Genomic DNA, 26,808 nt, shown 5'->3' with positions numbered 1-26,808 from the left:
CTGGTATTTCAGATTTGCATTAGGTAAATTAGCGTGTTTAATTGTATAGTTGGCCACTTCACTCTTGAAGTAGCAACTTGAAGTTAGAAGGTGGTCAGGAGTTGAACATGGTCTCTTTTATTGTTTTTGATACTCAGAAAGCACCTAGACACAAGAGGGATGTAAGGATTAGTGAGTTGTAACTTTCAGAATCTTTTTACCTCTCAAATGAACTTAAACTGTATTACATTTGATTAACCATTGAAGGAAGGAAGGTGAGTAGGTAGAGGGAGGGGAAGACTCCTGGGTATACTAAGTAGATTCATGTATTTTTTAAGCACCATAGAAGGCTTAGCTCATTACCAAATGATCACTTAACGTTGTGTTTTTTGTTTTTTGTTTTTTTTTTTGCTTCATGCAAAATCCTGGAATTTTAGATGTGTTTAGTTTTTTAAAGATCATCAGCATACAAAATTAAGGTAAAAAGATAAGCAAAGGTTTTTTTGTAATGAAACAAAATAGTGGTTCAACTTCAGTTGTTCTTTTGTTAGTTTTCTTTGTCAGTAGGATGATTTTGTTACAGAAAATGTCATCACCACAAAAAAATGTAATATTAAGAAACATTTTGCTTGAAGGGTTGGCCTTGTTTTTTGTTGATGGAATTTATTGCTTTTTCCATTCAATTGTCATCATTATTAAGAGCTATAAATGTAGATTTAGTGAAGAATTGAACTTTTTCCATTTTGGTTTTTCTTAGGATTCACTCCATCTCCGGTTGCACAGCCACATCCTTCAGCTGGCCTTAATGTTGACTTTGAATCTGTGTTTGGAAATAAATCTACCAACGTTATTGTAGATTCTGGGGGTAAGAAACATTTGTTTTTTAAGTAATTTATTTACTTTGAGAGTGCGCGTGTCAGTGGGAGAGGGGCAAAGAGAGAGGGAGAGAATCCCAAGCAGGCTCCTCATTGTCAGCATGGGTCCTGATGCAAGGCTTGAACTCATGAACCATGAGATCATGACCTGAACTGAAATCAGGAGTCTGATGCTTATCTGACTGAGCCACGCAGGCACCCCAGAAAAAATTGTTTTACTAACATAACTATAATGTTCTCATATAGACTCTGTGTAAGGACAGATAATAATACTCCTCTGAACAGGTGTAAATAGATTAAATTGGGATAGCCAATGAAGTTGTTTCTCTTTTTCAACCACTAGTTGAGAACTTCAAGAGATTTTTAACTGTTACCCTTTTCTTAGTGGCAGTTTGACACTGGGAAGATTTTCTCTCCCAGACCTAAATGAATCTTGCTCAGATTAGACTGTTAAGTTGTTAGTGACTATATGTAGAGTGTTGTGCTTTGTAATCATTACAATTTTTACCTTTACTGAAATGAAATTGGCTTTTTTGAAAACAAGGAAAAGAAAACCTGTGGTACCTTGACTGGTTGAGATAGTCCATGTATAAACAGCTAGAATGGATCAGATCTGTGGGGGCTTTTTGTTATTTTAAGGATGATTCTTTTTATAGTATGCTTGTTCATTTGTCTTAAAAGAACTTCTGTAAATTTGTAGAGCCAGGTTTCCATTTGTTTTCATATAATATCTTGTTAATTCGAAGTTTGTACAGATTAATAAGAGTTCCATAAAATTGACTATTCTTACTACGCGATGACCTTTGATTTTGGTTAGTAATTAAGTTCATACCATTTAAAGAAACATTGAGGTGTTTTTAATTTTATATATAATTAGTTGTATGTATAAATAGGAAGCAGGCTTATAAAGAATATGTATGAACTAAGATTTTTTTTCTACGTACTAGTAGTTTTATAATTATATTTTTTGATGCATTTGACTTTTTCCTTTTGAGTTTGTCTTTCTGAGATGAAGGATAAAGGAAGTAGAGATCAACTGTTCATAGTTTGTAAACCACCATTTTTGGTGACTTTCTTTTTCAAATTCTCTGTTATTTCTAGATCATGCTGTGTGTGTGTGTGTGTGTGTGTGTGTGTGTGTGTGTGTGTGTGTGTGTTTGCTTGCTTTATTTATTTTGAGAGAGAGAGAGAACGAGAACCAGCAAGCATGGGAGGGGCAGAGAGAGAGAGAGAGAGAGAATCCGAAGCAGGCTCTGTGCTGATAGAGCAGAGAATCTCACTACAGGGCTTGAACTCCTGAATTATGAAATCATAACCTGAGCTGAAATCAAGTCTCATGCTTAATGGACTGAGCCACCCGGGCGCCCCCTAGATCCCGCTATTATTGTGTTCTTTAGTGTGTTTGTTTGGATTTGCTTTACCTTCTCTTCTCGCTTTGGTAGAGAACCTTAAGGAATTTTATTTTATTTACATTTCTAAGCAGTGTTCTTGTTTACTAGATGTTTTCATCCAATTGGGGCATTAGCGGTTTCTTCAGTGTAATTTAGGTTAGCTGGTTTTAAATAGAAGAAAAGTGATGATCAAGCAGTTCATTTTCACTTGCTTGTAACATACTGGTTTACAGATACCTTACATTCTCCACGCTGAAGAATGTAAAGAGGTCTAGGAGATATTTCTTAGAAGAAAAACTTTTCAAAGTTACAGGGATGTATTTTTATCTATATTTCTTCAGGTGTATGTGAGTCTTCAGAAAATTTTCCAAGCGAGGGGGAGAATTACATTCTATTCCCTCCTCTTTCACCACTTTGGAATAAAAATTGTTTACCTGAATCCTTCTTTCTTCATCTCTCTTTTTTTATTATTTATTATGTTTGTTATTTGTATTTGAGAGAGAGAGAGAGAGAGAACAAGCAGAGGAGGAGCAGAGAGAGAGAGAGACACAGAACCCGAAGCAGACTTCAGGCTCTGAGCTGTCAGCACAGAGCCTGATGTGGAGCTTGAACCCACGAACTGTGAGATCATGACCTGAGCTGAATTCGGACACTTAACTGACTGAGCCACCCAGGCGCCTCTTTCTTTATCCTTATAACCTTAATACAATTTTGTCATGAAGTAAGACATGATTTCTATCAAAGCAAATTTGCCTTTTCAATCAGTTCATGAATCAAATGACGCATTTCTCCCTTTTTTCATTTAAGGACATTTATTAATGTCCAATGTTCTGGTGGACTTTTCCAACAAACAAATGAGTAGAAAAGGCAAAAGATCTCCTTTAGAAAGCTGTAGCACCATAAAGTCCCTTACATATCCTATTTCGTCTGTTTGTAACTTTAAGGCTTTGATGAACTAGGTGGACTTCTCAAACCAACAGTGGCTTCTCAGAACCAGAGTCTTCCTGTTGCCAAACTTCCACCTAACAAGTTAGTATCTGATGACTTGGATTCATCCTTAGCAAACCTTGTAGGCAGTAAGTATTCTTTGGATTCTTTTAATCTACTTTAAAATAAGCTGTAATAAAAATGAGTCTGGTTTTTAAATGCTTTCTTTTTCTCCTGTCATAGATCTTGGCATTGGAAATGGAACCACTAAGAAGTGAGTGTTTATTTGTGTTATTTTCTCATGTACCATTTAAAAGTTGATTTGGCTTTCATCTCCAAAGTATGTGTAGAGATGCCAAACCTACATCTTTTTGTTCAATCTCAATGTATAGGAAAGAACGTTTATAATTACAGACATTTAATGTTCTCACTTATGTTTATTTAAAGTGATGTAAATTGGAGTCAGCCAGGTGAAAAGAAGCTAACTGGAGGATCTAACTGGCAACCAAAGGTTGCACCAACAACTGCTTGGAATGCTGCAACAATGGTGAGTTGAAAAAGCTCACAGTAACGAGAATAATTTAGGTGAATGTGTGACATGAAAATGTTTTTAAAGTGATAACTATAAGTGGAAAGATTGTTTATTCAGTTTTAGAAATATAAGAAACTTGTTCTTGTTTTGTTTTTAAAGGAATCTGTTTGACTATCTTTTCCGAGTACATTTTAGTAGCTAACATATATTTAAAGGTTCCTCTGTTGCAGGCATCATTCAATAAATAATATGTGGCTTTGTTTTGTATAATCCTCAAATTAACCTTACGTGGTAGTAACTATTACTGTCCCCAGTGTTCAGATGAGGAAATGGAGACACAGTGTTGTTACATAATATGCCTAGGCTCCCAGAGTTCTTAAGTGATTGGGTGAATTTTTAGAACCCGGGCAGTCTAACCTCAGAGCAGTTAATGATTAATGCTTTTAAACATTACCCTCTACTGCTGGTCTCAAATCTATTATTTATCTAGAATATAAAATCTTTAGTATTTTTTTGATCTCACCATTGGTAAAGAAACTATACATTGCTTGGTTTTTGTTAATATTGTCAAATAGTTCATACAGTTGGTTTTCCTTATTTGCTGTAATTATATTCTTAAAATCCCCTGAGCACTGACCATTGCTAGGTTCACACGCACATACATACCTATTTCCTCTAGTAATGGTTTAGCAATCATTGATTTTGTGTTGTGTTACTTTAACAACATAAGTGCAGCAAATAAGGAGAATCAACACATACACAATCCTTACAAATATTATAGTTTTAAATCCTAATCAAACTCATTCTAGTAGATGCTATTTTTTTAAATTTATTTTACAAAAAAGAAAATGCAGTTCATAAGTGTTAGGTGACTTACTTACTTGAGGCTGCTGCACTGACAAGTGCCAGACTTGAGACTCAAGCCATAGCCAGAGTCAGAGCTGCTTGCAGTACCCTGCCCTGTTCCCCACCCTCGGAGGCAGAACCTCACCTTGGTCACCTTTAGGTGGGAACAAAGGCGTTGGGCAACAGATTTTTCACGACTCTATGCATGTCTGTCAGTGACCTCAAAAACACCACAAATGTTGCTTTGGGGATCACAAATAAATGTTAGCAAGTAGGCAGGTTTGTAAATACAGAATCTGTGAAAAATGAGGATTAATTGTATATGCTAAGTAGTTACCATCTAGTACTGAAGAAGTCCTACTAATTTTTTTGAGAGAGAAAGGAGGGCGCAAGTGAGCGAGAGGCGGGAGAGAGAGGCGGGGGGAAGGAGCAGGGCTCACCCAAGGCAGGGGCTCATGTGTTTTTTGGTTTTTGGTTTTTGGTTGTTTTTTACCCTGAAGCAGTGGCTCAAATTCACCTAAGGCGGGGCTTGAGGTCATGAACCGTGAGATCATGACCTGAGCCGAATACAGATCATTAACGACTGAACCACCCAGGCACCCCACATATTTTTAATCACTATGAAGTATGGTTGTACCAGAGTTAGCTTTGTGGCTGTCCCCCCCATCCTTGGTCAGCTGCTGTTTTCATCAGTGCAATAAGTTTTCCTGCATCAGAGAAAACCAATTTTTTCTCATAGAAAATTTTTCTCATAGAAAAATTTAAAACATGCTTTCTTATAACTGTGAATAGAAGCATTTTGATTACACATTGTAGCCTTCCTGATGTTGTTAGAGACCACCATTACCCCTGTTACAGCCACTTGTTATTAAATCCCTTCTAGAGCACTACCCTGTTTCTCCTGGGGTTGATCATATGTTAAAATTACTAGGGCTGAGCTAAAAATAGTGTGCTGATAAAATTTGTGACAATACCCAAAAAGTTTTGTTAGCTCTAGTCTTCTTTTTTTTTTTTTTTAATTTTTTTTTAACATTTATTCATTTTTGAAAGGCAGAGAGACAGAGCACAAATGGGGGAGGGGCAGAGAGAGAGGGAGACACAGAAACAGAAGCAGGCTCCAGGCTCTGAGCTATCAGCACAGAGCCTGATGCGGGGCTCGAACTCATGGACCGCGAGATCATGACCTGAGCCGAAGTCAGCCCCTTAACTGACTGAGCCACCCAGGCGCCCCAGCTCTAGTCTTCTTAATTGGAAAATTAATTGGAAAATAACAATGAAATTTAGCTACCTTTTTTTTTTTTTAATTTTTTTTTTAATTTTTTTTTTTTTTAACGTTTATTTATTTTTGAGACAGAGAGAGACAGAGCATGAACAGGGGAGGGGCAGAGAGAGAGAGGGAGACACAGAATCGGAAGCACCCTCCAGGCTCCGAGCCATCAGCCCAGAGCCCGACGCGGGGCTCGAACTCACTGACCGCGAGATTGTGACCTGAGCTGAAGTCGGATGCTTAACCTACTGAGTCACCCAGGCGCCCCTAGCTACCTTTTTTAAGGCAACAATTTTTCAGTTTTTTATTGAGAGGGTTCACTGCCATTACTACTAATAAATCCTTGCATCTAAGTAGCTTGTTAAGTTTTTACACATACATATACACTCACTGTCTTGAATCTGTTAATAGTACATTCTTGGGGAAGTTTGAATTGATACCATTCCAATTATAAGAATAAAGTTGTTCAATTTTTTTTTAAGTACAAAGTACTTTAAGTACAAAGCATCTGTAAAGCAGATTTTAGCTGAAATCCATTCCATCCAATCCATCTTCTTAATTGGAAAATAACAAGGAAATTTAGCTACCTTTTTAAGGCAACAGTTTTTCATTGATAAGGTTCACTGCCATTACTACTAATATATCCTTGCAGTTAAGTAGCTTGTTAGGTTTTTACACATACGTATTCACTCACTATCTTGAATCTGTTAACAGTACATTCTTGGGAAGTTTGAATAGGTATCATCCCAATTATAGGAATAAAGTTATGCAGTTTTTTTGTTTTTTTTTTTAAGTACAAAGCCTCTAGAAAGCAGATTTTAGTTTAAATCCATTCCAGTGTTTATCCACACTATAACATACCTCACTGACCAGGGGATGACAAGAGGTTAGTTTAGTGGATTTTGTAGCCCCAGGTGTGAATTGTACATTGATAATACATGAGACCTAATATAAATCCAAATGCTGATAAGAAAATACAATGAATATTTTGTTATAAAATTAGTATTAGACTATATGAAATATTAGAAGTTTGTAGACAACACTTGACTTAAGATTGACTACCAGAATGGAATAGGCATTTAGCCATTTGGAATTTGTATGTAAGTTGATGATATTTATGGTATTGTGTCAATGTGTGTCATCTCTTAAGAATTTTGTTAAAATGTTAAAATTTGTATGTATGTATTTCATAGAGTTTCCTTTTAATGACTAACATACAGGGCTGGTGATGTGATTCACAACTTAGATAAACTGCTGCTTATGACATGTCTTTACATTTCTAACCTTTTTATTAATCCATAAACACTGTCAAGGTTTTTGAACATTTTTTAATTAAAAAATTCATTGGTATTTTATTAATAGATATGGTTTTAATTACTTTTAATTACTGCTTGCTTTTTTTCTATGGTAGACATGCAACCCTGTTCATGGGCTGCAATGAATTTTGCATTTATGTTTTATGATACTTGTAATAGTAAACTATTAGGTATGTAAGGGGATTATGCTGGAGACTAAATTTTCCTAGTAACCTTGATAGTGTTTTAGTTTAGGTGTTCTTCCATTAGATTTTGGAAATACAAGAGATTTTAGGTAGTTAGTGAATGTACATGTGAACTAAAATGCTCTGTGTATTTTCTGTTGTGTAAGTACTTGTTCTAATCCAGTGTTATTGCATTATGTAATTGTTCTTCCTGGGAAAAACAGAATGGCATGCATTTTCCACAATACGTAAGTGACCAAAAACTAGCCTTTTTGCAATAAATTGGCATGCTATTAACCACTGCTGTAGCCGAATCTCATAACCTTCTAGCTATTACTTGTTTTCACATTCAGATTTTCAATGTGCCAAAAATTCTTTCTAGCATCTACTGATTTCATGGATGTGTTGCAGAATTGATTCTGATGGTGGCATGGGAAATACAGATTTTTTTTTCTTGCTTAATATTCTGCCATTTGCTGCCAGATGGCTGGGTGTCTGTGTGTGTATCTGTGCTGCCACTATGCACTTGATGATTTCTGAATGAAGGGAAATGTTGATTGTGGTAATGTTGACAATAACAATTGCATGAAATCTTACAGGCTTCTGCTGTACTTGGCAGTTTGTCTACTGCTCTTGCAGCTCTTGGTTTTTAAGTAGGGAGAGACCAATAAGTCCTACATGCTTACTCAAATACTCAACTTTTAACTGTTCACTTTAGTTATGCTTCATTTAACTTCTCCATGCATATGTTCAAATTGCCATAAAATTTCAGTTATTTTTTATGTTTCAGCAGTGTTATTGGTCTTTCTCCTGTATTCAGTTTCAGTTTTCATTATAAGATACACACAGGGAATGTTGTTAAGACAGCAAATATATCTAAAATGATTTCTGTGCTCAGATTGTATATTTACAGAGCATGAGTTAAAGTAGGAGGAGAAAGGGAACTTAAACATCCTAGGGCTAGGTGGCTTTTTTAAGCATTAAAGCATAAACAGATTTAAAAATGTATTGCTCCTCCAAATTGGTGCTTTGCAGAAGATAGTTTAAGTAATTTATAGAGTAGATTAGAAGGAATGCTAATGTACGTACTCCATGTTAAGAACTGTGTGCGTCATAGAAATAGTCCTATTCAGTAGTGTTTTGAAATCTTTGGGGCTCTTTGAAAAGAGTAAATGAGGTCTTTAGAAACTAATTTTTTGGAAGATCAGGTTATTTGATTGGGGATATTTAAAAATTATTTTTTCTTGCTCAAAAAATGAAGTACCAAGGAAAACATTCAGTAATACAACTTTTTCTAGGTAAACATTTTTTATGCTACTGATAGTGATGGACTTTAACTTTTAGAATCTTGAATATTTTTTAAAATCTGAAGATTTTTAAAGCTGTAAAAAGCTCATAGAAATTTTAGATCACTATTGTATCTAAGTTTACATGGTATTTTTTTCTTTCTAATAATTCTGCTTTTCTGCTAATTTCAAGACACTCTTTTTCATTGAGCATTAATTGACACAGTTATTAATGATCACAAGTGTCACATTTAATCACAGCTGTCTTAGCAATTCTTTTTAGTGGAACCACAAGCTATTAATTCCATGTACTCAGTTGACACACATAAGTTATATACATCCTTGTTTATTTTTTCTTCACCATGTCAGGCACCCCCTGTAATGGCCTATCCTGCTACTACACCAACAGGCATGATAGGATATGGAATCGTAAGTATCTTTCTAGACACATTTTGAAAATAGATTAATTCATGTTTAACATGCATTTATTCAAACTTAACTAAAAAAAGCACTTAGTGCCACACATACTCTTAGTGCCTAACACAGAATCTTACAGCATTGGTTTCATAAATATTTCTAGAATAGTCATTATACAGCTGATACTGTTTATGAATTTTCCCAGTATTACTTAGCTTATTTTTTCCCTCATAACTTTGCTAAGCATTTTCTACTTCATTACAAACTCTTTTAAACATTAATTTTAACTCCAACCGTTTGTGTGACCTTACATTGATACCATTGAAGTCTTATAAAAACCTTAATACTGTAGGGGAAGGGCAGGAATTACATTTGTTGAATTGTATCGGGGCAAATTCAGTCCAGTAAAGGCCAGAGAAACTTTCCTTTGACAGTGATTGCTACCATACAGAAATAGTCCTTTAAACCTTTAAGCTGCCTACAATCCACATTCTACAGTGCCTTTACTCTCCTAGCTTTCTTTATATATACACTCACTTAGATAAGAAATGGAGGTAGTGGCTTCAACCCCACCCCCCCACCCCCCACATGTTTGAGGTACTGTTACCAGTAGGAGACAGCACCACCTTCCTTGGTATTGTTACTGCGGACTCTGTGCTACTTCTTTATTTACATCTTCTGGAAGTAGCTTGTTTCCCACATATGAAGAAGTTTCACAGCTTTTGGATGGGTGGTTACTATAGAAGAAAGGAGTGTGCACAAAATCTCACAGGTTAAAGTGAAGCTCTTGCTATAAATAGGAATTTAGTTGAAAGGTTAAATAGAACTTACGGAAAGATAAGACTTCAGAGTATGGCATTTTAACCACAATAACATAGTGGTCTGTGTATGTTCTGTTTGGTCACTTACTTATGCTGATTTTATACCAAGGAGTGGTGATTTTTAAAAAAACAGATGGTTGGTTGTGATTCTGTTTTCAGTTATAGAATGAACTAAGCTCTTCATGTGTTATTTAAACCTCTTCTTGGTTTAAACCTCTTCTTGGTTCTCCCTAACAGCAGAAATCAAGTTAAAGAGCCATAGAGAGTAAACCTCTTCAAAGAAACAACTCTATTCACTTGTGATTACTTGCATAATGATGTAAGAACTTGATCTAATATACAAAGGCAGTTTACTTTGAAATAGCTTCACTATTTTACAGTTTTTTAAGTTTTCCTGTGTCTAAAACTGACAAATTTGGAAATTTTGGATTGGTTTGAATTGCTTTCTCTGTCATACTGTAGTAAGATTTATGTTTTTCTTAAATTTAAGCTTTTTTTTAAAAAAAAAAAAGACTTTAGAAGTGAGTACATTAAAGACTTAAAAAAAGCTCTTAAGAATTTGTAGCTGTATTTACAAGAATTTTTCCTTTGAGTTAAAGCAAAAGTACTAGTATTTTTCATTATTGACATCCTTCTTGTGTACTACTTAAGGAAGATGTCCGTCAACATCATTTAACTTAATATTTTTCTATTTTTTTAGCCTCCTCAAATGGGAAGTGTACCTGTAATGACACAACCAACCTTAATATATAGCCAGCCTGTCATGAGACCACCAAACCCCTTTGGTCCTGTATCAGGAGCACAGGTATTAATGTGCCATATGTAACTTTTAATGTGCTTGATGTAGAAAGAATATAATACTAAGAATTCCTCTTATACAATTTGAGAAACAAGCTATTAGTGTTTTTTCCCCATTGATGGTGGATGTTGTCTTGTTTGCCTCTTTATCATCTAAGAGCTTTTAAGAATATTATTTGGAAGGAAAGCACAAGCAGATTACAAACATTAAAGATGAAAAATTCTTGATAATTTGTAGTTGGTCAATCCAGAGGGTGGTTTTTCTGAGATTAAGGAACCTACTTTCTGTTCATGATTCTGGCTTGCTCTCCTTTGTGAACCCTAGAAACTGAGCTCCAGTGCCTTGGTTTGAATGGTGCTACACGAAAGATGTTGCCCTTGAGATGTTTGTACCACAAGACACGTCTACAAAAAGATGTGAATGTTATTTTTTTTTATTAGATAACTTCCTGCCACTGAGGATTGTATTTAAACACAAACTGGTGGGGGTGGGGGTGGGGGGGTGTGGGGAGGAAGGCAAACAAAGAAACAAACAAAAACTTGAAATGCCATGCTGACCTAATTTCTTTGAAGGGGAGACTTTTCAGATGTTTCGTAGACCCTCTCCCAGGTCCTGAAATTTCACCCCAAATACTGTTTGTTTTTCATCCCATTTTTGTTAGCATTAGAGGAATCTGGATTTTTTGTTTTGTTTTGTTTTTTGAAAGTTTCTCCTCATTATGGGTAGGAGAGCTATGAGATTTGTTAGTCCCTTCTTTCTGGCATACTAGTGGATGAGACACTCAGGAAGTGATAGAATTTTTTTTCTATCACAAGGGGATCGATCCTTTTGTTTTTCAGCCCTTTTGAAGAATTTAACTCATTTCATAAATTAGCATCTTAGGGAGTACCAGTAACTTGGAATGGGTAGTGAATTTCGTTCTGATTAAAAGGTAAAATCCATGTTCTTTGCAATTCATGTATTTACCCTCTTGCCTCTTTTTTCCATGTTAAAGTGATCTTCCTGTTTGTTTATCAGAGTATTTACCATGAAGGTTGCTGGGAGTAAGGGTACTTGATGCAGCCATAACTTTTTTATAAGTCACTTATTTCGTATGTATTTGTTTTTATAAGATGGATTATGGATATGTATACCTTTCTTTCCCTTCTTTTACCAGTAGTAGGCCTAAGTACTGACTTAACTTGCTAAAGAAAGAAATATATTAGATTTTGATAATCTTTTAAAATGTTGATGATTTCCCTAACTGTTGGTGTAGATGTTTTCTTGAGATTATATGTCTTCCTCGTGTCATTTTGTTTTGCTGTTTTTTTCTTTTTCAGTTTTTTCTTTGTTATCTATACTTTTAACTTCAGATATGTATCATTTATTTAATTAAAAAAATTTTTTTAATGTTTATTTACTTTTGAGAGAGCAAGCACACAGGGAGGAAGGACAGAGAGAGAGGGGCAGACATAGAATCTGAAGCAGGTTCTGAGCTGTCAGCACAGAGCCCGACGCAGGGCTTGAACTCATGAACTGTGAGATCATGACCTGAGCCGAAGTTGTTGGATGCTTAACCAACTGAGCCGCCCAGGGGCCCCAGTATCATTTATTTTTAAAAATTACTTTTATTTTTTTTGCTGATTGGACTAAGTGATTAGCACCTGAAATGTATTTAAGAGAAAAAGCTACAGTCCAGAGCTATACATTTACCAGGAACTACTGACTACAGTAATTTTTCCCTGATGTGTGACTAAACCCTGTATCCCCAGTCTGGGTCTTATCTTGCAGGCTCCTGTCTCGGAAACATAATACTTCATAAACTTAAGCTTGGATAACGCCAGACTGTTTGCAGGCACTTACTGTTTCACCCTCTTCTCAACATAATACTTAAGGTGGATGGGCCAACCATCCTATTTTTCCGATAGAGAAAGCTGAGACTTGGAAACGTTCTTCAGCCAAGTAAATGGTGAAATGCAACTATCCCCAGGAATCCCTCATTTCTGGTGCAGTGCTCATTTGTATCACTCTGCCTCTGTACTAATGGGACTGAGTCCATATGGCTATTCTACTAGCATGTAGCACTGAACCACTCTGCCAATCTTTTGAGTTTCCTGCTGGATTATAAACTACATTTACACATTTCAGGATATAACTACTATAAATGTCAAGAACATCTATAGTTGTAGGGAATGCTTTCAACCTTCCTGAAACATTTTGTATGAATTTTGCTTTTTTAAAAAAATATATGGTTAAAAAAATCATAGTAAAAATCTACCTTTATAAAAAGTGCTGACTCCCTAGCATCTGCTCTTAATCCAGGTTTTATATACTGTTGCCTTCTAAAATCCACATAACACCAAAATATGCAAACATGAAACATCAAAAAACATGCTAGAATTTTCATGTCATGAAGAGAGACAGTGGCAGAACTACCTTTTCCTAATCAAATTATGTCAAAAGAGAAAAGAAATGAAAACATTAGAGCAATAATGCTCTATTATTGCTGATAATAATTAACTGATTTCTTCCAGTTAAGAAATCAAATTTGATGTGCGTACTTAACTTTGAATATTATAGATGAAAGAAAGCACATAAAGGAAGCAAATGGATAACCAGGAAAACAAATCAGGTGGCAATGAAGTGACTCAAAAAAGCTTCAGTCAGTTTGAATCAGTTGAACGGCAGAATCCTAAATCTTTTAATGTTACTTTTAATTCCTTTTCTCCCTTTGTTCTCCAGGTGTCTCATCACAAAGCCCTACTAATTGTTCCTCTGCTGTCATTAGATCCACCCTTCTTGTCTTCTGCAGGGACCCTTAATCTCAGGTTTCTTTTGCAGTAGTTTCCCTGTGTATCTTGCCTTGTAATTTAATCTATTTTATAAATACTCCAGTAATCTGATATGGCAGTATTTTTAGCGTCTTATCTCCATATTTAAAAATAAGGAAGTGAATCTAAATATAACAACATATGAACATCCCTTAGCTTTCCTTCTGGCTTAACAGCTGCCTCACAAAGTCTCCATATTTGTAACAGTAATAGTGAGTAAACAGAATATTCAGGTTCTTCAATTCCCATGCCTTTATAGTTCTCCGTAAGTATCCAGTTTTCTGCTGCTACTTACTATCTTTGCCACAAGGCCTTTATCTGTCATAAAGTAGATTAATTCTTTATTCTTTAAGTTTTTATTTTAATTCTAGTTAGTTAACACATAGTGTTATATTAGTTTCAGGTATATAGTGTAGTGACTCAACAATTCCATACATGTCCCAGTGTTCATTCTTCACTAATTCTTTAGTCATCTCTCATGCCCTTTCAGTACTTCTGAGATCTAAAGTTCTTTTCCTTATCCTGTATTATTTTTCTTTATAGAACTTACCACTATCTAACATCTGTTCATCTGTCCCATCTGTCCCATCTGTCCATCCGTCATCCATCCATCCATCCATCCATCCGTCCATCCATCCATCCATCCATCCAGTGTAACAAGAGACTCCTGTAGTAGATTGTAAGCCTCCTAGAGATAGGCTTCTATGTGGCTTGTTTACTTCTGTGTCCCTGGTTCTTAGAATAGTACCTGACTCGTAATAGTTTTGAACATTGTCAAACAAGTGAATCTGGTTGAAAAACTTTCCTTTTCTGTTGTGTAACTTACTTGTTCCTCATTGACCTCTCTTTTTACTTACTTATGACCACTGTAATAATTTAGAGCAATGTTTAAGATTGGTTTAATTTGTTAGCTAATGGTTATTGTAACCTAAAATATTTGACAACTGTCACCTAAGGAATGAAGATACTTTTAATTTTGTGATTGATTTTTTTTAAGTTTATTTATTTATTATTTCTGAGAGAGCGAGCGAGAGCACGCTCAAGTGAGCGCCCAAGTAGGGAAGGGGCAGAGAGAGAGGGAGACAGAATCTGAAACAGGCTCCAGACTCTGCACTGTCAGCATAGAGCCCAACACAGTGCTCAAACTCATGAGCCACGAGCCACTGTGGCTCCCCTATGATTGACTGTTTTTAATAATTAAAACAATTAAACTATTTATGTTTGAAGTAGGTATTTTTCATGTTTTAGTTTTTAATTGTTCTTAGGTAGTCCCTTGAATTAATTTTGTCCATTCAAATGCTAGCTGTAACCAGATAGTTACATTTTTAAATTTTTTTAACGTTTATTCATTTTTGAGAGACGGAGCACGAGTGGGGGAGGGGCAGAGAGAGAGAGAGAGAGAATGAATCTGAAGCAGGCTCCAGACTCTGAGCTGTCAGCACAGAGCCTGACATGGGGCTCGAACTAACAGATTGTGACGTGAGCCGAAGTTGGACCCTTAAACGACTGTGCCATCCAGGTGCCCCCCCAGAATAATTTTTCTTAATGAATTACCTTTTAGTTCTCTCATTATTTCCTCCGCCCCTTTTTTCAATTGGATTCCTACTTACTTGAAGACCAACACCATCTTTGTACGTGGTAAATGAAATGGTAATTTAAATGTAAAATGAAATCCCATTAAAATAGAACCTTTTAATCAACTCCCAGTACTACACCTAGTGCCAAAAATCTTTCCCTGCTCCTTGAAGTGCCTTTTTGAGTCCTGTTACTCACCCAGAACGTTACTTGTATCTTCTGGTCTTGTGATTATTCTAAATAAAGTTAATATTTTTGAGAGTATCTCAGCCCTCCTAGATATGTTCATCTTATTACATTTAATGAGCCATTCCAAACAATATGTTCTGTGTCCTACATTATATCTAGGTTATAAGTGCTGCATTAGTGCCTGTTAGCTAATACCTTCCGGATGGCTGTTAGCTCAGACTAGACTATTCTGTTCTTTAGTATATTGTCTTTAATAGACTGCACTGTAGTATTCACTATAGTAGTGAAATTATGACTTTCTATACACTTACCCTGTTCTCATCTCATTTTTTTGTGCAGGCTTATTCTGTATTTTTTAGATAGTTTTGTGTAACTGTTAGTTGCTTAAAAAGATGGGGATTATGTTCTGTTTCATGCCCAACACTGTAGCTTAAAAAAATATATATGTGTTCTACATTAGTGCATCTTCCTAGATGTTTGACTACATGGAAAATACCAGCTCCCTGTGGTTAGTGATTTTTTTTTTTTCTCTTCTGTGCTTCCTCTCAGTTTTATTCACTATTTAATGGCTTGTTACAAGTGTGCCTTTTTGTTAACTAGAGTAGAATGGGACTCTTACACCTTCTCTTAATGGTGTTTTATGTAAATCTTACTGATACTTACTGGTGTATACATGGAAATGTCCATTGCTGACCAGTAGTTTGTTAAACTTATCCTGCATTGCAATATGCAGCTATTCTATTAGAAGCATGGAGACAGTTAATCTAGTTAGTTTCAGTTTTCTTTTGAAAGTCATTATGATGTGAAATAACACTCTTTTATTGAATATCAGGCAGTTTAGATGTTGTTGAAGATCCTAAAGGCGGGGCGGGGCAGGGGGAGGTGGGAGTGAATGTTGTGTTAGTTATGTTCTTATCACTTCCTTGTATGAGAAACTCACTCTGATTCCATACCAATGTATTTTCTCAAAAGCAATATGAAAAACAGAATGTTACACTTGGGTATTTAATTTTTAAAATAGCTTTTAAGAGTTTTATTGGTTTTGATTGGTATTGTTGTATTTTTGTTTGTTTTTTAAATGGAGGCTTGCCAGTTTTGTTTATGGAGGATATGGCTAAAGATGCAAAATGGATGCTGTGTTTTGTTTGTAATGGCCAGTTTGGCCAATTTTAAATAAGTCTGACATCAGTTAAGTGTCTGAAAGGAAACAAAGGCTTGTTGTGAGTGCCTTTTACCCTTCTAAATAGGAACATTGTTAGATATAGGAATAATTCAAGTTTTACAAAAAATTGCCTTTTTAATGACTTTCTTGTGTGTCAGAATTAGTGACTCTTTTTGTTATTGGGGCTTAGTTTCTTTCTCTTTTTTTCTTTCTTTCTTTCTTTTTTTTTTTTTAAACTTTCCTGGTGCATTAATTGTGGGTGTTGGCAGTGCCTCTTCTGTCAGCTGATCTGTCCAGCTGGATTTCTGTGAAAAAGGCCTTTTGCCTTGTCAGCAGTGTGTTATGCTCATTTATTCTTGCCTGGTAGACTGTAAGGAAATTTATGTTGGGAATTGGGATTTAGCACCATAGGTGAGAGTGGTTCTGTAGTCCCCAGGGCACACGTGAATCAGTCAAAAATTTGAGGAGTTCCATCTGCTGACAATTGAAGATATTAAGACAACCTGTAGAGTAAGACCTTCTTACTGGGTTTTTGCTGAGGACTTTCTTTGTAAAAAGTGGAGATCTAATTTCTTGTCTTGAAACCAGAACATATTCTTAAAATCTTGAATGACTGTAAAGTTCTACAAAATCTTCGTGATGAACATCAGTGACCATATACAGCACTGTATAGATGAAAACACAGCAGTTTATTGACTGTTTAACATTTACTAGAGAAGTCCCTTTTAAAAAATTATTTCTCTACTCTCACTATAATTTTTCCCTGTATGTTAAATGTAGCCATAAATTCTAGCTAAGTTGAAATTAATTGGGATAGCAGATTTTAGAGAGGAATCGAAGCACCTGCCTTGGTGTCAGCAGATCTGCTTTTGAGTCTACTGTTAAGTGTCCTTGGACTGCCTGTAACAAGGTGGACCACAAACTTGATGGCTTAAAACAGAAGTGTATTCTCACAGTTCAGGAGGCTAGAAATCTGAAAACAGGGTGTCAGCAGGGACATGCTCCTTCCAAATCCTCCAGAGTAAGATCCTTCCTTTCTTCTTTTCAGAGGGAAAGATGTAGCCCCAGTCACTTTTTGGTTGGCACTTCAGTCTCTGCCTCTGTCACGTGGCGTCCTCCTGTGTCTGTCTGCATGTGGCATTTCCCTCTTATAAAGACACCAGTCATTGTATTAGGGCCCATTTTAACGACTTCATCTTAACTTGATGACATCCGCAGAGACGCTGTTTCCCTAAGGTCACATTCAGAGATAGGTCCTGGGGTTTAGGTCTTCATGTTTTTGTGGGAGGACACAATTCAATAGTGTCACCTTGTCACTAACGGTATTTCAGGGCAAGTTGCCTAAGTAACTTGCATGGACCTCAGTTTCCTTATCTGTAAAATGGTAATTTTACCTTGTGTACTTTATGTTTGCCATAAGAATCAGATAAAAATATTTGAAATTGACTTAGGGATGTGGAGGTTTGTTGTTTTTCTTTGTTGATTATTATAAGGAACTTTTTTGTTTTTAGAAGGAAATTTTATAAGGTTGCTTCATGTTCAGTGCTTGTCTCTATTTCCATATTCTAATTTAATTTATTCTAATTCTAATACAGTTTATATTTCTTTCCATGCATTACAAGTAATCTTGATTGTAAATAATTCATACTTCATTACTTTGAAACCTTAATTACGACTCACTATTGTCTGACAACATCAGATGTAAATACGCAGGCATAGGCCACGGTGGTGAGATGGGGAAGTCGGGCTGAGCACAGCGTGCTTTAGGGCATGGATCGTCCACATGCACAGTGTACTGTGGACATCGTTCTTAAGAACCAAGATACATCATTCTTCAGGACTGTATCAGAAGCACCTTAATTGGCTCACCATTTATGGAAGATAGTGTTACCCAGAAGTATAAAACTTTAGTTTATAATAATTGAAATATTTTTTTGGACCAAATAAACAAACTACTCTGTTTTGGGGGAGGGGTAAACTTTTTTGTGGAAATTCAATATATATTGAATTCAATATATATTCAATATTTAAATTTTTAGTGGAAACTCAGTATATAAATCAGGCAAAAGCAAGCTCATATATGGAAGACAGTTTGGAAAAACTTTTTTAGCCAAGCTGAAGTGCTGCATTTCCAATAAATGGCAAATAAGTAGTACATTATAGGCACATTTCATTATTTTGTCTTCTGGCACCAGTTGACATAAACCTTAGCTTTTCATTTTCCTTGGTTTTTGAGGAGTAAGAAGTTGAAATCTAGTAGGAATCAGCAGTGAGCATTTATTTCAACTAAGTTGAGCCAGTGTTCTGTGATGCCCACCCATTAAGTAGGACTTTAAAAGGACTTCTCTTACTCTAGGAAGCACTTATGATATACAGAGGATGTTTATTTTTAGCTAAGTCAGTTAATATTTTCTCCCAGAGTTTAGGAAATCTTGTAATCTATTTCCCTTTCTCCAGTTTGGTTTTCTTTAACTATTGGTCAATGTAGGTTGCCCTAATTCTAATGAGATGACGTTAGATGCCATTTTGGAATAACTTATTGCTTCCGTATTAACAGTTGTAAATTATTATAGACTCTAGCAGTAGTCCGATGCCCTCAAGGTGAGTAGTGCTTTGAGGGTGACAGGAATAATGGTGGCATAACTTTGTGATATTACTGATGGGCAGAAACCCAAGATGGGGTTATGTTGAGCACAAACCCAAGAAGCAGTTATCAGAGGTACTAGAGTAAACCTACAGGGCAGGCCCTCTGCCTTCCACAGTAAAGAAATCCTTTTAGCCACACTTCACAGGGACAAAGGAGGAATAGCTTTATCTTTAATATAAAATACCAGAATGCAACACTGTATACTTATGTTCCTATGCAACTGGATCCAATTGCACCACTAGTGTCCTGGCCATGTTCTGTTCATATTCATATGTTCATATTATCCAAAAACAACTTCCTGTCCTGATGTTCTGTAACTCTGTGTTCAGTTTTATAACTGGTATTTCTGCCTCTGAGTGTTTTGATTGTACAGCATTATCGGGAAAATATTTTTTTAAGCATGTAACCCATAGTGTATGTATATTTATAAATTATATATTCCTACAGCAATATACAAAAATAGAAGTGTTAAATAGGTAAAAATTAAGAGAGAAGTTCTAGGTTTTATTTCTAATGTCCTATTTTGTAGATCATTTTTATTTTTATACACAGCATGTTTTATCACCAAAAAGCATTTTAATTTAACATGTTATAGAATGCTTACTATGTGTAAATGGTTGCTAGTTTCTGAACAAGAATCAGGTAAAGTATATTTTCTCCGTTTAAGGTGAGTATAATATGGACAAACAAATGACTGGTTGATGGTACAATAAGAACGATTAGAAGAGAAACACAGAGTGTTGAGAACACAGTGGAAGAATATGAGCAACATAGATTAAGAGTTGGGCTCTTATTTAAGAATAGAAGGGCATTTGATTGTAGGTGTAATTAGTATTTGAGCTACTAATCTATGCCAGGCAACATACTGGTTGCTTTATGTATATTTTAATTCTCAAGATAGTCTTAAAGGGAGACACGCATATCAGGTCTAGATAGTCTAAACTCCATTTTATAAAAAAGCCAGGATTAGATTCAATGCCATCCTTCTTCGAAACTCTGTCATCCTGGACAAAGGAAGTAATACCCATTTTTCTCTTAAGATGTTGACTTCACTTCTCCACCAAAGACAAAGTGAATCTCTACAGCATTGCTATTTGCTACCCAGGCTTTGGGGTGACTGCAGAATTCGTATGGAAAGAAAAGATGCGGCAAAGTTGCTTCTTCTCTAAGAATTTTAAGCACAGCCAATGATATGTCAGAAGTTTATCCTTAAATATCAATTCTTCATTCTCTCCAAAGCTTTCACTTGGACTAGTCTCTCTCTGAGACTGCTGTTATTTTCTTGTTCTAACCTGAAATTTTCTTTCTTTGCTGTTGGACAGGAGTCTAATGAGGGAGTAACCATTTTTGTTTTATGACATTTGGTGTAGCAGTAGAATTCTTTGTTTAAAAAAAAAAACCTTTTAAGTGTGTTTGCCATTTATTAAAGATAACTTCTGTTTTCTGTACTCTGTCTTTATTATACGAAACACACCTACAACCAAAAAAATCTTTGCTCTGTAGATAAAAGCAAAAGTTTTTGGTAACATTAGAATTTTTGTTTTCATGTCAACATTATTTTTTAAAGGTTGATTAGGGTGGAGGGAAGGGGTAGAAGAATTTCAGCTAAGAGTTACCATCATCAGTTACTTGTAAATCTTAGTGCTTCTGTTTATGTGCTGCCCTTTGACTGCTTCTCAGTATTTTATTTTCCTATAAAATGAGAAAGGAAGAGTAAGTAATATGTCTGTATTAGACTCACGGTAAATGACTACTTTCTTTAAAGGGCATATTCCTTTGTGGTATAGGTCAGTTTAATTTGAACAAACTGTGATAGGTATGCTAATTTTTTATAGGTCTGTGGGAATTGGTATAGAGAATATTACTTGAAATAAATGGGTAATTGGCTATGTTTTTTCTTTTTGTGATGGCATATTTGTAATAGGACTTAATTGGAATGGTCACCTACAGTTTGTTTTTTGCTGACTTTTAAAAGTTGGTGATTTTACAGTTAATGAAGATAGTTGGATTTTTTTCTTTTTCTTAAATTAGTTGTATTTTAGTACTAGAGCCCTACATAGGCTCTGATTTACTCACTTAAGTAAAGGAGGGTCAGCTCTTTTACTTGCAGGTGCTCCCACCAGATCCTGTTGCCCTGTCTTGCTCTTTTGTTCTTCCTCCTTTCCTTGAGCAGTAATTGGGCTATTACAGCATATTTCCTTTACTTTTTTATCCTTATTTACTACTCAGAACTGGCTACTTCTCACCAGTGCATCGTGTGTCTGTGCTTTGGTACAGGTGCCAGGAAGAGGTGGGTACAGGTGGTCCAGGGCTGCTTCGTGGCCCCTCCCTTAGCACTCTCCAGTCAGCCAAACCAATTTGGGCCATCATTTCATATGCTTGGGATGAGCATTGATGATTTGAAACTTACTACAGGGGTATTAGATCTTGTTTTCTCATGTTTTAATTTAGCTACATATTTATAAATGTAAGATAAACGTGTTAAATTTACCAATTTAAGAGACTAGTAGTAGTATTAGAAACTGGCACTTTCCCCCTCCAAAGATACTGATCTTCTTAAACATTATTTGTAAGCCTGTGGGACTTCTCCCTATCAGTATGCTCCACATTGAGAAGAATAGAAGGGGCATTTTCCTCTAGGACTGGCAGGTTTTCAGACTGCCTGCTGTCCTCATAAAACATGTGATTTAAGAAGACATTTTACTGTGGGCTCTCATAGGAGACTTCATATTTTGGATGCAGTCTATCCACAATAAGCAGGGATTTTTGTTGTTTTTATTTCTAACTTCAAGTGAAAGAATCTGTTTTGGAGAGAAACCCAGTTAATCTTAGACTCTATCCAGCTCAGTGACTGATGATCACTTTGCATATAATCATTCTTGTTTCTGAATGGTCATCCATGATTGCTCTGAAGTGGGGAGTAGGAGGGGCACCTGGGTGGCACAGTCGCTCATCTTAGGCTCGTGAGTTCGAGCCCCACGTTGGGCTCTGTTAACAGCTCAGAGCTTGGAGCCTGCTTCAGATTCTGTCTCTCTCTCTCTCTCTCTCTCTCTGCCCCTCCCCAGCTCATGCTCTGTCTCTGTCTCTCTCAAAAATAAACATTAAAAATAATAACAAAATTGAAGTGGGGAGGAGACGTCTTTTCAATTAAGCTGCACCTTAATCTGTCTCTACCTGGATGTTATTTGAATCCCCAAACCCAGAGAGCTGCTCCATCCTCCCGTCTGTAGCTGCTTGTGTAATTCCATCATCTTTCCATTGTCTCTTTCCATTGTCTTAGAACATTTATTTCTGAGAACAAAGTATGGATCAGGAAAATGACTCAACCACTAAAATAACTGAGGATGATTTTTCAACTTTTAAATTGACTTTGGCATCTACAATAACAAATTGCATGTACTTGTGATGTAATATTTGCTGAAAGTCATTGGCTATCCATTTTCTATAGTGCTTTTCTTAAAAAAAAAATTAAAGGTAGAAATGAGATCACCTTCAACTAGCAAAGACAGATTATGAGGCTTGAAATCTGTTATAGAATTTGAATGTTGGAAGTATGAATTGAAACCATTCCCACTTGATCATCTTTGATTTAGTACTCAATTGAACATCCCTAAAAGGACGACTCATTTCATAATAGCCCCGTGCTTGCATGCCTTTGCATTCTTTTGCAGGGGGAGAGGAAAAAAAAAAAAAAATTAAAGTTTACTCCAAACTAGGGGCACCTAGGTGGCTTAGTCGGTTTAATGTCGACTTTGGCTCAGATCATGATCTCACGGTTCTTGGGTTCCAGCCCCATGACAGCTCAGAGCCTGGAGTCTGCTTCAGATTCTGTGTCTCCCTCTCTCTCTGCCCCTCAACCACTCATGCTCTCTCTCTGTCTCAAAAATAAATAAACATTAAAAAAAAAAAACAAAAAAAAAACCATAAAAAAGTTTACTCCAAACTAAAATGGCTCGGATTTGGTCTGAAATACTCAAAGTAGGTTTGGTGACATAAGGAAATGAACATCTTTGTTCTCCAGGAACTGTCTTTCTTTGAAGGAATACTAAAGATATGTTATTGAGTTTAATAAACGATTTGCCTCAAATTAAATGATAGCAGCTAATTCCAAGAATCAAACAAATGTAATAAAGTAGAAAACAGAATCAAAGATATGAAGTATTCCCTATATTCAAGGTATTATGTGGGCAGTTAGACTAGGTGACCTCAAAGATCACTTTCACCTCTTAGTATATGTATCAACTACAGCATATCCAGAGAAACAGGCAGGAGACAACTCCCATGTGAAAAAAGTGTGACCTTCCACCTCTTAGGAGGAAGGAAGGAAAGACTATTGGCAGCTAGATGCATTTGGTTTGGACTGAGGTTGGACTTTGCACAGCTTTTGACAGATAGCCTGGATACACGAAGCCATCTTCCCTCAATTAAAAAGGAAAAAATCACAAGCACTTCTTCTCTCCCCCGCACCCCCAATAGAAGTCTTAACTGTGGGTCAGCTTTTATCGACCTTTTTGAATAAGATACTTTATTCCTCTGGAATTTCAGAAACAATTTGTTTTCTGAAAAACACATGCCATTTGGATACCCTTTAAATTGACATGTGATTGAAACTTTTGTTTTAATAATTCCATTTTCTCTAAAGGCTGCCTTTATATTTATTAAAGATGACAAAACAAAAACCACTTCTTCTTTCATTACATTTTCTGCTTTCATGTTCTGTCATTCAGAGATCTTTTTTTCTTTCCCTCTCTCTGTCTTCTTTTCCCCCAGCTGTCGGCAGCATCCAGCCCCTCCAGTCACAGTCCTCACAGAGCTTCAGGAAAGGACCCTTTTGCAGAGCTCTCTTTGGAGGATTTCTTATAAATCACTTTAGGTATTATTGCTGCTTGTTGGGGGAGATGGGGACTTATATACTTTAAAAATTTATCAAGTGTTAAACACAATTCACTCTTCTCCTTTGTTCCTTTAAAGGACTCTAGGTTCTCTCTTTTCCTCCTCCTTCTCTGTTCTTTAGGTGAAGAATAAAAATAGATCAAAATAGGACATAAGGACAAACAATTTTGGAAAATACCTTTAACATAATTAGAAGGTGTGAAATCAAAGAACCATCTTTCATGTTTACATGTGAGCATCCACTGCCCACAGCAGATGGATGAGATCAAATACCACCCTTAAAAACTGGGTATTTTCATCAGTCTTAAAAGATTTGCATAGAAAACATAATTTTACACACTGGATTAGAGCTTGATTAGGAGCATCTCTAGTTTTAATATAATGTCCTTGAATGTTAGTTGTGAAGAATTCATTTTAACAGTTTCTTAAAGTGTTATGTTTATGTGTGCCTTTTCATTTAAAAATAGTAACGTTTTCCCAAAACAGACTTTTGTTTTATTTTTAAATTAAGGGCAAGGGAACACTTCTGTCCTTTTTGATAGGATTCTGTGTTTGATTCACACTGCCTCTTTTTGTTGGAAGACGGTGTAATTTGTTCTTCTTGGTGCTCTAACCCCCAGTGTGTAGGTATATAGCTTCTAGATCTTTGAGAGTTTGTATTCTTCTGATTTGACAAGTTTATTAGCACATCTACTTCAGTAATGTCTTTGGAGGAACAGTTTAAGGGAATTCATGAGTGAAGTATCTGAGCAAATAGTGATGCCCTATTTGAAATCTTTTCCTGTGTAGATCTTTGAGATTTTGATTTATGTTAGTAAAGAAATGATTTAGTAAGCATATTACAGTTCCCTCAATTATCTCTAATTTTATGACATCATTTGTAAATAATAATTCACACTTTGCTTTTCTAAATGAGATTTTTCACATAGAATATTTGTGTTTATGGAGAGATGTTCTGAACTTGTTATTGAAAAGTTGCTCGTTCATATTCTTTCTTCCCCATCTCTTGGTTTTTAATAATTAGAAAAATCTATTTGAAGTCCCTATAGTTAGTCTTTACATATTGAGTTTTGACACATGATAAGCTGATAATACTGACTTAGTTTGGTGATCAGCGTTGTGATAAACATGCTATAAACATTTCTGGGCCAGTTGAATGGTAAAAGCCACAAAGCATTTTTATTTGTGAGAAGACTTCCTAGAATGCAGTGAATCAACTTACACTCTTTTTTTTTTTTTTTTCCAGATACAGTTTATGTAACTAGATGGAAGAGAATGGAATTACTCCAAAAAGACAAGTGCTCAAGCAGCAAATACTTACTTCGAGCAAAATCCAAACTGCTGTCTCTTAAACTCTCTTCTTCCATTAGAATGCTACAGTAACCCAGTGAAGGCCCATGAAGGAAATTGGGACTAGTATATAGGAGAACGTATCAATACAGTTTATAAAGCCGAGAATTGCCATGATTTCAGACTAAGATCTTTTTGGTGACTAACCCTTCAGTTCTTTCAACTCTTATTAATACCCATAATCAGTAACCTACCAAGAAAAAAGCCCTTATTTGGAAAGTGTGAAATTTGTATTTGGAAAAGCTGCCTGGAGAGAAGAGCTGTGTCCTTTCCTGTAATGCAACAGGACTCTTTTGGGGGGATCAAAATCATAATTCTTAATTATGCAGTATCTTTCTTTTCTCCAGTCCTCACAGACACAGAAACAGTAACTAAAATTAACTTTTCTTTTAAAAAATTATATATTCAGTTTGCAGTAGACATTCCTTAAGTATTTGTATTTATTTATGATTATCAATTTACGTAACATTAATATTGTATCAGACCTCCTTATGAAAATGAGTATGGATGTAAACAGTATGTTTGATTTTTATCCATAAGAATGAATCTGATTCCGAATGCTTTTCAGCTGACATACAGAGCACTAAATATTTTAAGGCAAGTCCATAGGTCTGAATCGCTTCAGAATTCTCAGTCTCTATGGGATTTAGGGAAGCATTATAAATGCATTAATCCTTATAGTCAATTCTGTGCCTAGGATTTTGCAAGGGAACAGTTCACTGACTAGGAAAAGCACTACATTTTAAATTCAGCATTAGTGCATTGGGAAGGAACTTTACTGCTTTGTGCTTGGCATGTCATTATTTTCCATTTGACATTAGGGCCTTTCCAAAATGAATGTGAGGAATTGCTTTCACTTCAAGACTTTCCTTCTTTTCAGTAAAACTCTAGGAGGTGTTATGGGGGGAGGGAAGGGGACAAAATCCTTGAAACCTTTTATTTGGCTCATGCCATGTTATGATCATGTACCTTTTAAATAAGGGGAAATAGTATCTTTAAAGTTAATGTCTAGCCAAGAGTTTAGTTAACGAAGAATTAAACTGCACTGTTGATCGGTGCTTTGTGTAAATACATCTTAACGTTTCGGTTGAGAGGGGCCTTAAGAAGGACAGTTCGTTGTAGGAAAGCAATTCTGTACATGAGTTTAAGCATACTTGTTGCATTGTCTCTGCAGATTCTATTTTTGTTTACAATATTAAAATGTATGTTAGCAAAAATGGGTGGATTTTCAAATAAAATGCAGCTTCCACAAAATTTTTGTTATGGTATTCTGGTCTGAGGTGCATTTTTTTCCTTTTTCCTTATCATCAGTATCATTTTTTGCTAATAAAAATATACCCAGGTGATTATATTTGCTGATTTAATAAAATGTAAATTTTATTTGTTTTAACTTAATTTCCTTAAGGATTTTTCTTTGTACTTTTGTGTCACTTTTTAGACTCATTGATAATCTAAACTACTTACTAAAATTGTTTATGTCTTTTGATCAGATGCCTTCAGTCAGGTAAGTTTAAGGGAGAAAATGCTTGATGTTTGGCATATTAATGCATGTGTTTATTGTG

General features: G+C 35.7%; 1 protein-coding gene across 13 annotated transcripts in view; it reads left to right on the top strand.

Moving 5' to 3' along the window:
* Nucleotides 1-26,514, top strand: part of PICALM (phosphatidylinositol binding clathrin assembly protein) — a 101,434-nt gene extending 74,920 nt beyond the window's left edge. For 4 of the 13 annotated variants that reach the window (XM_049620105.1, XM_049620097.1, XM_049620030.1 and 1 more), the window contains 9 exons: nt 737-844; nt 3,190-3,321; nt 3,416-3,446; nt 3,620-3,719; nt 7,522-7,545; nt 8,953-9,012; nt 10,522-10,626; nt 23,774-23,876; nt 25,143-26,514. In XM_049620105.1, coding sequence (XP_049476062.1) covers nt 737-844; nt 3,190-3,321; nt 3,416-3,446; nt 3,620-3,719; nt 7,522-7,545; nt 8,953-9,012; nt 10,522-10,626; nt 23,774-23,866 — 653 coding nt within the window. In that variant the 3' untranslated portion in view covers nt 23,867-23,876; nt 25,143-26,514. Of the gene's footprint in view, nt 1-736; nt 845-3,189; nt 3,322-3,415; nt 3,447-3,619; nt 3,720-7,521; nt 7,546-8,952; nt 9,013-10,521; nt 10,627-10,944; nt 22,544-23,773; nt 23,877-25,142 lie in introns of those variants that run through there. The other 9 variants (XM_049620113.1, XM_049620041.1, XM_049620131.1 and 6 more) reach the window with 6 other exon arrangements.
* Nucleotides 26,515-26,808: the final 294 nt, after the last annotated feature.

Source organism: Panthera uncia, chromosome D1 (assembly GCF_023721935.1).
Source record: "Panthera uncia isolate 11264 chromosome D1, Puncia_PCG_1.0, whole genome shotgun sequence".
Lineage (NCBI taxonomy): Eukaryota > Metazoa > Chordata > Mammalia > Carnivora > Felidae > Panthera > Panthera uncia.
The sequence above is the reverse complement of the archived record's forward strand: the minus strand, read 5'-3'. Positions and strand labels throughout refer to the sequence as shown.